This window comes from Pteropus vampyrus, unplaced genomic scaffold (assembly GCF_000151845.1).
Source record: "Pteropus vampyrus isolate Shadow unplaced genomic scaffold, Pvam_2.0 Scaffold96, whole genome shotgun sequence".
Taxonomy (NCBI): domain Eukaryota; kingdom Metazoa; phylum Chordata; class Mammalia; order Chiroptera; family Pteropodidae; genus Pteropus; species Pteropus vampyrus.
The window spans coordinates 1,939,207-1,951,322 of NW_011888877.1; the positions used below are offsets into that span (position 1 = coordinate 1,939,207).

The 12,116-nt window shown below is 36.0% G+C and overlaps 1 protein-coding gene across 1 annotated transcript in view; it reads left to right on the plus strand.

The window, feature by feature from the left end:
* MALRD1 (MAM and LDL receptor class A domain containing 1) overlaps positions 1–12,116 on the plus strand; it is a 520,465-nt gene that overhangs the window by 102,375 nt on the left and 405,974 nt on the right. Inside the window, 2 exon segments of the mRNA XM_023533144.1 lie at positions 426–506; positions 3,094–3,209. Coding sequence (XP_023388912.1) covers positions 426–506; positions 3,094–3,209 — 197 coding nt within the window.

The following is a 12,116-nucleotide window of genomic DNA, read 5'->3' on the forward strand; positions in this document are numbered from 1 at the left end:
GTCAATTACTCTAGCAGCCCTGTGGTTGCAGGCATTCTGATTTGCCCCTTGTTTTGCTTTATAAAGAAATATTGTGTTAGATTCACACAATCAGCATTTTACTTAAGAGCAGGTTATCAGTATTTATTGTGTTCTTAAGATGAAAGGGTCTCTTTCCCTCCCACAGTGGGTTATAATTTAATTAACACTGCATCCCCTGTTCTGGCCTGAACTTGAGAAAGGCAGCTGGGGTTGTGAGAGCCATACTATGCACCTCAGCAGACCGGCCCCTGCAAACCTGCAGCTACAATGACTACAAGACATAAAGGCATCCATCCCATCATGGTAATGAATTATTAATTGTTGGCTGAGTAGAAGAGCCTGAAATTTAAATACGTAGTCTGTCCGATAAATCGTTTCCATTTCTCTCATTTGCTCTTTTTCAGGTTTTATAACTGTGGCCTGTCAGTGGGAGCAGCTGTGCTGTAGCTACATATGGAAAAGTCCAGTGACACCATGGTCCTCTGGTATTGTGTAACCAGGGCGGCCAGTGGCCACAGGCAGCCGTTCAGCTTGGGAGCCTTACTCAGCCTTTTCATCAGTCTCTAGAAAAAGTCAGTCTTGGCATTTACGATGGGGTCTCGGCTGTCAGTGGCATCAGCTTTGAAAACTACCGTTCCTCACCCCATGGAAAGCTGCAAAGGGCCACATCGTTTCTGGTGCCGACACACCAAGGCTTGCATAGAAGAGCTTCTGCTATGTGGTCTGGTAGATGTTTGTGGTGATTATGCTGATGAGGTTGACTGTGGTAAGTATTTTTGGTTTTGGTTTTTTTTTTGGTTTCTCACTCATTTGATAGTGATGATCTTGATAGGTTTACTATTTTCTAGCCAGTCAAGCCTAATACACTAAGCATTGTTCCAAAGTTGATGAATATCACGTGTGATTTAATTAGTCAAACCATCAGTATTTATTATGTAGATTTATGAACTAAATGCTAGAGATTTGATGTTGAATACAACTCTACCGAATCCCTGCCCTCATAGAGCTTAAAGCCTAATTGAGGAAAGATATTATTCAAATATTTAATAAATAAATATAAAAAATGGCAGCTTTGACAGTACTTACAAATAGGGGTTCTGCTGACTTTACATAATAATGCATTGGACTTCCTAGAGGCGATGATTTAGCTGAGATCTAAAAAACAATAAGTCAAAGCAATATGCAAAAGCCGCAGTCTGTGACCACATGGCATATGGAAGATACTAGCGTGTGGCTGGTGCAGGGAGACCAAGGGGAAAGAGGGCACAGAATAAGGACAGAGATGTCCGGGAAGGCCGGGTTCGCAGATCTTTGTGGTACATATTGAAGAAGCTTTTCTTCCTTTGAAGGTTTTTACAAAGGAAAGTAACTTGATAAAATTGGCACAATTGGAAATGTCACTGTGGGTGTGATGTAAGGCGTGAGTGGGAGGAGACTGGATGCAAGAGACCCTTGTGGGATCAGCAGCCTGAACCCGTGACAGAGGTGGAGATGGAGGGACCCAAGTTTGGGAAAACATTTAGGAGGGACATTTGATGATGTTTTGGCCACGGGTTGCAAAGAGTCGGATGTCAAAGCTATGTCTGAGGTTCTGGTTTAAGTCACCAAAAAGCTTGTGTATGTGATGACTATGTACATCCTGCAGTTTAATAAACTTAGCTCCAGAGAGCACCTAATGCTCTTGCTCTGGAAAATGAGTCTGAAGCTAATAGTTGTGGTTTAAATTTTTAATTACAGAAATCTGTCAGGAAAAAAATTTTTGTATCTTTCCTTCTGCAGAAATAGTAATGATATTTAAAATTCAAGCCATGTAACTCTTAAGTTGAGAGGGCAATTATAAACCAAAGTAGAGCCATAGAATACTGAGTAAATCATAGGAAACATCACATTAAGAAATTTCCATATAAATCATTGTAGAGAGTTTTGCTTATATGTGATCTTTGATACAGTCAGGCATTTCATTACACAACTAATATTTGAGTGGATATAAACAAAATTGATGATTTCGACAATGGCTGTTATAAGGCGTGTTACTCATCGTACATCCAATTTATTCTTTGCAAATTTGAAAACCTTTTTGTCCTTTTCAAGCTCTCCAAATCCCAATTTTTTAAAAACGTTGATCTATGGCTAAAAAATAAGCAATTATCCCTCAAACTTCTCAGTGTTAGTAAAATAGGATTATGACAGGACAACTAAAATATCAATTTTATATTATGAATAAATATTAATGAAAGGGGATGGTAGTGACATTGGATTGTCAGTTTCTCTCACAGCTTTTTATCTAGACCTAATATTACTTTATTACACAGAATACATTAGACATCCCCAAATCCTTGCTGTCTTTCCTGAAGCATGTTTAGGATTATGGTCTTTTTCTAAGGGCGGAGCTACATATATTCCCTTTTAAAACGAAGATTGAGCATGTAGTCAGTATGAAGACAAGCAATCTACAAATCTGTTGGCTTTAGTGCCAGTATTATGTCAAATAACTCAGCAGCTTGACATTCTCCTTCTGCTCTACAGCCAAAGACTGACACCTCAGGAGTATGCCGTGTGTCCCTAGTTCACGTCACAGCTGGCCTTGAATAGTCACAAGTGAGGAAATATCAAAGGAAAACTCATCTCGCATTTGACATTTACTCACTTGGTTCTCTTAATTAGATCTGAGCTCCTGTTCTCTGCTTTTCAGAGATGGGTGATTTGTTCTTGCCTGGCTGCATTTATTCACATACACTTTTATTTATTGTTTAAGTATTTGTTTATCTTTGGCACCAAATACAGTTAAACTAAGATGAATAGTTAAAGGACAGCTGACACTTATTTTTCAAAAGTATTAACTTATGGAAATGAAGCTAAAATGTCGAGCTACTCATTAATTCTAAACTCTCTCATTCTGCCCAAATAATGTCAAATGTGCATTCTATCTCACTTATGCGAAATGAATACTTGGTGTTGACAAAATCCTCACATCTTGAAAAATACATTCCTATGTTATCCTTGAATTTTAGGTAGAGATGTCAATTGATAAGGAACTAGTCAGTTCTCTATAAGTGCTTTGAACTCATCTAGTGACTGAGGGAGTTAGAAGTTTAAAAGCTCCAGTTCGAAGGAGTGACAAGCCACCGAGAAGAAAAGACTACCACGGAGGAGACACAGCTAAGAATCAGCAAGACAGACGACATAGCGTTTGGCATAAATAGGGATGGAGAAAGGAGCGAAGTGTTTATAGCACGTCGGGAAGATGGTGCATGCGAAGGGCAAGGATAGTTTAGGTGAACAGGAAGTTAATTAAATTTGGGAGAGGTGAAAGATAAAGTTTAGATTTAAGTTTAGATTAAATGAGTCTACAGCCAAGGATTTTGAATAGAGAAGAAAATGATAAACTATTGTTGAAGGGTGGTCATTTTGGCACTGGTATAGAAAGGACACTTACCTGGATGTGGGACAGGATGAAGTCAGAAGAGTTTTTGAGTAAGGTTTGGAAAGCATCCACATCAGAATCATCTTGGGTGCTTGTTAAACACGGATTCCTGGGCTTCACCCAGTATCTAACAAACTAGTACTCCTGCAGGTTTTACCAGAGTAGGCATTTTTACCGTGCATCCCAGATGATTCTGAAAGATCGAGACCTATGAAAATGTGACCATTCTCAGTAGGTCAGTAGTATGCTCAGTATTATGAGTTGAAACCTCTTTAGAAATTATGATTTGAAATTTTCTTCAAAATAGTTGCGTAAAGAGACCCTTCTCTTGTTTTCATTCAGTAACCTCTGAGATTGGACATGGTTCAAATACCTTCCCTTGTTGACATGGTCACGTGACCCTCTTTACAGGGTGCTCAGTAACAAGTCGTTTTGCAGTATGGATTTTTCAGAGAAATTTCATGGTGGTGGTATGGAATCAAGAGAAAGAGACATATCCCCTGTCTCAAAAGCATGCTGGGAAAAGAAATTAGCAGAGAGTCCTAACAAATTCTAAATAACTTTAAAAAATGAATATATTAGTTAAAACCAGCTTAGATGAAGCAATAAGAATATTTCAAAAGGAAAAGATAAATACACTGTCTAGGTTTAAAATTTTTAAGATTGCCAATCCAAGAGCAATCTAGGATAACAAGTACAGTAATCTGTATTGGATCCATAGTTTTAATGACACAGCTACATGCATCTGGTGGTCACGTTCTGGAATAAATGGAATACTGCTTGTTATATCTGAACGTATCCCACAGTATTAGAATGTAGAGTCACAGATTTACAGGCACTTTCTCACCTTCATATCCACACTTACAAAAATACACCAGCTGAAATGCAAAATATCCAAGAAAATTTCTTTTGGAAAAGGAAACATGATGCCGACATACCCTACCATGTCCATGTACTAATCATTTCTCTGCAGTCTTCTATCTGATTTCATTAAGATCAGTGTATCATTTAATAATGTAGTGTAGTATATTAGTATAGTATATTATTTCATAACTAGTATAAAGAACTAATCATAATTTCTAACAAAGGAAACACAACGAGATTCTTTATCTTATGTGATTTCCCCTGCATGCCACATTGTTAACTTAAATGAGGGTCTAGGTACATACTGAAAAGTAACGATTTCATACAAGTACCGATTTCTGATTTTTTTTCCAGCTGCCTTTATTGGTAGCATATACAAATGTCATATCAGAATCATAAAATTTTGAATACAGTTTGCATTGTTTAATATTAAGAATAGCTCAAGCACTTTCTCACCATGTATTTGAACCCAGATGCACACTGTTGAACCTCCAGTGTTAAGGATTGATTACTTCGTGGGGTTCCTGTCCTCCTTCAGGACATATGACAGAAAATATTTTCTTAGGCTGAATTGAAATCTGTCTCCCTTTTGTTTTTCCCTTGGAAGATTGAGTTTCTCTGCATGGATTCATTATCAGTAATCACTGATAAGTGTCACAGAAACCAGTTTAATGCAAGTTATTAATGCTTGGGCACCACAGGACCCAGAGCTTACAATCTCCAGCTCACTTTTCCCTAATGTGACCTCTTTTTTTCTGAAATGTATATTTATGTATGAGGTAGGTCTCAGGAGGGGACGTGTGCTTTCGAAGAAAAGATTCTTCAGCTAGACCTCTTAATGCCATAGAACTTTCTGACTCAATCCGAAAGAATTCTGTTGTGTTCTAGTAACCTCCTTAGGTAATAAATAAAGAAAAAGAGATTTTTCCTGGGTGGATTTTATGGTGAAAGATTTTTAAAAATCTTATTCATAATCATAATTTACTTTTTTGTTTGTGAAATATACCTTTAAATTTTAAATGGTACATCATGTTTCAGTACTCCTAGGAAAAAATGTTTCTGAAGTTATGTCGTAAATAAAACAGGACCATATTTAATAATGTTAAGTTGATCCCACTTCCCATGAAATTATGTGCAGAAATGCTAAAAGTATAAATTATATATGCAGGCTCATATAACATTTTTCTTCAAGGTGTGTATAGTTGCTGGAATTTGCATTGAAAGGTTTTGGATACCTGGCTTGAAGCCTGTATAGCAACATTTGTAGATCTGTTGCTTACTGTACAGCCTATTAAATCTCGTTTCACAGTCTTAAGCTTCTCATTCGCTTCTCATTCTCAGTCTTCCTCAGCTGAATTCAAATATAATCACAGCTCATTATGTCAACCCTTCATCCAATCTTGTTGCTAAGAAATGAGCTTGGGTTCCAGACTGAAGAATATCTGACTGAAGAAGGGGAGAAGAAAAGGGAAGGTGGAGGTTATTACAGTAGTGTAGGGGCCAGAAAACAAGTTTAATTTTTTAATAAATCCATTATTTCAATCCTACTATACTTATTATGACTTACTAGTAAATGTCATTAAATTTTTTTGACCCTTCAAAATTACAGTAGAATATGATTATGGATCATTAAGCACTGGAAATATAGTTTATTTATATTAATAATAATATGTATTATTATGGGTCATTGAGCATTAGAAAATCATAAAAAATAAAATATACTATGGTGGTATACAAATATTTCTATAATCCATGTTAGAGTGAGACAAGGAGGGAGAGAAACAGAGAAAGAAAGATTTGGGTTATTGGGTTGAATTTTTAAAAATTGCCAATTGTTTGGTAAAAAAGGGTTAGAAAATTACTAAGTATGTTTTAATTACAATGTGTCCCTTATCCCTTCATAGTCTGTGCCCTATTTTGAAAGTTCGTATAGCTATGTTGTTATTTGTTTCTTTCTGTCCCTGGTACTGCATATACCAACCATTTGGGCCCTTTCTACTCGTGGGCGCTTCCAAATCACTTTACCTGCCTTCTGGCTAGATTTGGTAGAATGCAATCAGAAAACATAGACCCAGTGTGGTGGGTGATCATGTCCGATTTTGCAAATTTGCCACAGCGAGGCTGTCCAGCTGAGGGGCTTCGAGTGGGTTTGAAATATCAGGTGCAGGATTTACTTGCCATTTTGGAATTATGGTGAAAGTGCTGGATATAATAACAGCTGTCGTGCTAGCCTCCTCTGTATAAAGAAGTATTTAACTACACTTGTGTGAGGCTGTCATGTGAAGGAGCATATTAGATTTTCAGTGCTGGTTTGTTTTTCTAAAAACTATACTTTCAGGTAGCCCATCGGATACGAATCTTGTTCAGACTATAGCTCTGTATCTAGCTGGACAAACAAAAGCAAGTTTATTTCCTTATGGTATATTGCTCATTCTCGAGGAATAAACTCTTTGAAATATCTTCCTAATGTGTTTTTCCTCTGCTGGTCTAAACTTATTTTGATCATGTGAAACATTTTGGATTTGCTTTTTCTCTGTGCTTTTCTTTCTTTCTCTCTCTCTCTCTCTCTTTTTTTAAACAGTATAACATATTGAACGAAATACTTTTGCTTGCTGATACTGATGACACATGATTTTGGCTTTTATCTTCAGTAGAAAATCAATGTATCACAGTGTTCACTAAGAAAAAAGTATGGGGACTCTTTGTTATTCTTTGTCAGATGATTGCCTTATCCTGATTTATGCCTTTTAACTTTTTCTCATTTGGCAGAAAATATGGTATTGCTATCTATGAGAGCAAAGCAATCTATACCAATTGATGCTCTCAGTGCAACTTTCTTCCAGGACTGTTTATAGAACATATTAACTCACAATAGATTAGAGATACAATGCCTTTTCCTTTCTTAAACATGTCACATGGATGATTTTGGTTCACATCCACATTTTTATCTAAAAATTTTGAGTAAAAGTATTCTTTCATAAGATAAAAGGAGATTGTAGGTGATGGTTCTTTTAGTGCTTCCCAGAATTTTGGGGTCTAAAAAGAAATTCAGTGTTTTTTTGTTTTAACAGTATTGTCCTTATAGCAGGATTGCCATTTGGAACTGCTTTAGGATCTATTCTGAAATTATTTTCAAAACAGCATTGTCAACTCATGCCAAAGTAAAATCTGATTATAAACTTTTGAAAACTAATTTTTTGAAATGGAATTCAAGATATTATCTTTCTAGTATTTTTTTTTTTTTGCCCAAACACAGTTTGCTTTATGTCATTACTTACATTAGAAACAATATTTTATTGTTACCATTTGAACTTTTTTATTGAATTTAAAAATTATTAGGTCTCCCTTTGTACTTGTATAGGTCGCATTTACATTTTGTGATATAAAGCCTTCTGCCAAGGGGAGAGAAACAAAAATATGAATGAATGCGATTCCGAAATGTTTAAGATTAAAGATGTTTATTGGGCCCAGAACCAGTTTCCAGGAGGGTTAAGGTTAGAGGACGAAGATGGAGAAAAGTTGTAAAAAATGATAAAAATAGAAGTCAGTCCCCAGAACCCCAAACTTATGATTTATTGGAAAATTCCACGATGTTCCTAAAACCTCTATTTACAGAGTATCTGACAAAGGACTTTTCCTCCCAATTTCTGTGCGATTTTGCTGTCCATGGAAATTTTATTTGCATTTGTAACAACTGAAATTTCTAGAAAATCTGGGAGGTTTATGGAGACTACTTAGGTGATTTGAAATGAGGACTGTCCTAGAAAATCTCGAATGAGCGTCCTTGTATATAAGCACATCCTTATCAGGTATAATATATTTCTATACTTCTGTGTCTCTAAATTCAGTATTTTATGTACAAATGTATATGTGAAAATACATTTTTTCTGTCATTAGCATGATTGCCATGATTTTTATTCATATGTATTATTAGTATGATTATCTTTTTAACTACAGTGTTCCTGTTATTTCCTGACTCAGTGCAGAGCAGACCTTCCCCCACAGTGTCCCTGTAACTTCATACGGTTAAAAGCAATCAAAATCTACTAACAAGTAAGAAAGACACTAGAACACACCAAGGCCCTATCTTAGGATAAGGCTTTATTGCTCTTTATCAAATGTAGTGTGTAACGACTTGTTTTGACCTCCAAACCTCCATTGTTCCTCCTGCGTTGTCCCTGGCTTTCTGACCTTCGATTCGATTCCACTCTAGGATTTATCCTCACTGCTTTCTCGGCTTCTCTGCTATTCTTGCTCTCATGGGTAATGACAGCTCCCTCTATAACTCTTAGCATTATTCCTGCTCAGATAACTGCTAATGACAGAGGTAGGTGTTTCATGTGTCATTCTATCTAAAAAACTCTGTGCATCTTGGGCCTACAATTATTAGTGTCACACATATATTAAAAATTATAATGCTATGCTACTGGGCTTTATGCAATGTTATAACTATATCAACCTGGTATAAAATGTGGGCTCATTTCATTTTACATTTTAAGAAGCTCAGATTAAAATTGAATTTTTGGTAGTATAAATTTACCTTTTCACTGTATTATAGAGTGAATTCAGGCTTTTGAACAAAATACAATATGGACTTTGGAGTAAAACCGCTCAAGTTCAAATCCTGGCTCTGTTATTTATTAGTTGTGTAGCCTTAAAATTATGTAACCTCTCTGTGCCACAATTTCTTCACCTGTAATTGGACATAATAATAATACCTACCTTGCATAGTTTTCATGAAGATTATGTTTGTGTGTGTGTGTGTGTATGTTGTATGTGTAAAATGCTTAGAAAAGGGCCAGGCATACAGTAATTACTCAAATATTAGCAATAACATCAACAATAATAAAAATAATAATAATAAATTTACTAGGCATTATTAAGTTGAAAAATAAAATTGAAGGTTATCATTGAACTAGATAAACATTATAGGATTTCTGTCCCCTCTCTAAATGGTTGAGGAAATAAAAGACATTTCCTCTATCTTTATGCCTAATTATTCTTAACAAAGAAAGAAAAGCCAGAGCAAACTGACTGTTCTTTCTCTTATCATGCAATAAAATGATAAAAGGGCAGTGTCATGATAATACTCAATAATAGTTTTGGGAGTCATAATGACAGAGTCCAGTGAAATTTAAAGGATAATAAAGGAGTAGTATGGAGAACGTTATGCCGATAGATTGGGACAACTTAGGTGAAATGAACACAAAGTACCAAAACCGAGTCAAAAAGAAGTAGGAAACTCAGTATCCTATATTGGTTAAAATAATTTAATTCACATTAAAACTTTACACGAGGAAATAATTTGCAGATTAATTATGATAAATTAAGTAAAAAAGAAAAAAGAAAAAAAAAAGAAAAGAGGGAGAAATATTTCCCAACAGAGACCAATATTTCCCTGAAACTAAAACCAGAGACGTTAGGAGAGAAGAAAATGAGAGACTAATATCTGTTATGAACTTAGATGCAACATTCTTCACACAATTTTAACAAATTTTTTCCAGCAATATTAAAAGAAAATGATAATATAATATGACCAAATGGGGTTTATCTCAGTTTGTCCAATGCACGTTTAGATTAACATCTGAAACTCTACCGTGTTACTAGAAAAAAGGAATCAAATCATGTGATCATCTCAATAGGGGCATGAAAAGAATTTACAAAACCTAACACCCTTTTATAACAAAAACTCTCGGCGTGCCAAGATTCGCAAGGAACATTTTCAAACTGATTACACGTAGTTACAAAAATCTACAGCTACCAATATACTTTTTTTAGATATATATTTTTAATTTTTTTTTCAGGTAAATTACTGTGACTTTTTAAAATTTTGTATTAGCTTCAGGTGTACAGCACAATGGTTAGACGTTGATAGGATTCATAAAGCGATCCCTCAATTGCTGTAGCATCCATCGGGCACTACACATTACAATATTACTGACTGTATTCACTACGCTGTGCTCCCCATCCCTGTGACTGTGTTCTAACTCCTAATTTGTGCTTCTTCATCCCTTCACCTTCTCCACCCAGCCCCCAGCTACCATTATACTTAATGATGAAAGACTTAATGCTTTCTTCATAAGATTGGGAAGAATTCAAGGACATTGGCTCTCCCCACTTCTTTGAAATATTGTACTGGAGGTCCTCTGAAGGAAGGAAGGAAAGAATGGATGGAAGGAAGGAAAGAGGAGACACACATTTTAGAAAGGAAGAAAAACACTGTATGCTCAGATGACATGACATGTATACATAGAAAATTCATGGAAATATGCAGAAAAGTACTAAAACTTAATGTAGACTTAAGCAAAGTCATTGGGTAAAAGGTTAATAAATAATATTAATTGTATCTCTATATACGATTAGCAAGCTATTGGAAAATGACATTATATAAACTACTCAGCTTACAATAGCATTAAATACAATAAAATACTTAGGAATAAATTTAAAGAAAAATGTACAGATCTGAAATTTATAAAACAGTATGTGAAATTAAAGAAAACCTAAGTAAATGGAAATATATATATGAAGTTCACAGGTAAAAGCTTACTACTTAATAGATGATAATCATCCCCAAATTGATCTCTAGATTCAATACAATCCCAATCAACCCTATAGGCCTTTGTGGAGAAGCTGCAAAACCGATTTTAAAATTTTTATGGCAATTCAGAGGTCTTAGGATAGCCAAATAATTTTTTTTTTAAAAGAATGAGTTGGCTTACATTTCATCACATTTACAAACATTCCAGATTTCAAGTCATATTATAAAGCTGCTTTAACAGAATAAAAAATTTAGAAAGAGACCTACCCTTATATAGCCAGTTCGGTAGGGAAATAAAAGTCTCTTTAAAAATGGTGCCATTAAAACTGTGTATTAAATGAAAACTATGAACTTCAGCACTAACCTCAAACCCTACTCTCAAAGTAACTGAAGATGTGTCATATACATAATGAAAACATAAACTTTTAAGAGTTATTGAAGAAAACATAGGACAATTCTTAATGAACTTGGTCCTGTCCAAAACGTACTGAAGTAATTACTGCTCTCTGGAGGGTCTTAAATAAACAAAAGCAAAGCAAAACATAGCAAAGGATAAATATTGTAACAGACTTTGAGGATCAATGTATAGATTTTAATTATCTTTTTAAAATTCTGTCACCTAGCAGAATAGATTATACAGTTTTGATTCACTGGTTATGAATTAGCTGTGTCCACACAGTTTCTCCTGAGTAGTTTGTCATTGATACCGTCGTGCATGACCCGAATCCTCCCCCAGGACTGAAGGCCTCCTCCCCCAGGACTGAAGGCCTCCTCCTCAGCTGCCGGGAGGGTTGGCAGCTCACGCCCCCAGCGGGTTCTCTCGAAAAGTTGCCCTCGGGAGTTGACCTGTCGGGGTGTGTCCACTCTTTGGACATAGCGCGTATCTGAAGAACATTCAGTGCGGTACGACTCTGAAAGACCACCCCTGTTCCCTGTGTGGTCGGCAGAGGCCCTTGTTGTGACTGTGTCATGGCTCAACCGCAGCCTGCACTCAGTGCTCCTCTCTCTCTTTCCTATGGCTGTTGCTCACTAGGGAGCTCCCCAGCTCTGTACCCGACTCTCTATCTCGAATCTGTTTTACAGGGAGTTTTCAGCCTGCGACTGTTTCCGTTAGGTTCTGGCCATACATGACACTCATTCATGAAAACCCAAAGCCAGATCATGGAGTTTTACCTTCTGTTTTCCCTTGTATACTCTATTTCTACTAAAGCTTTACAACCAGGAGGAGTTAATTGCTGGCTGGTTCCTTCTCAGCCTGATTTAGGGGAG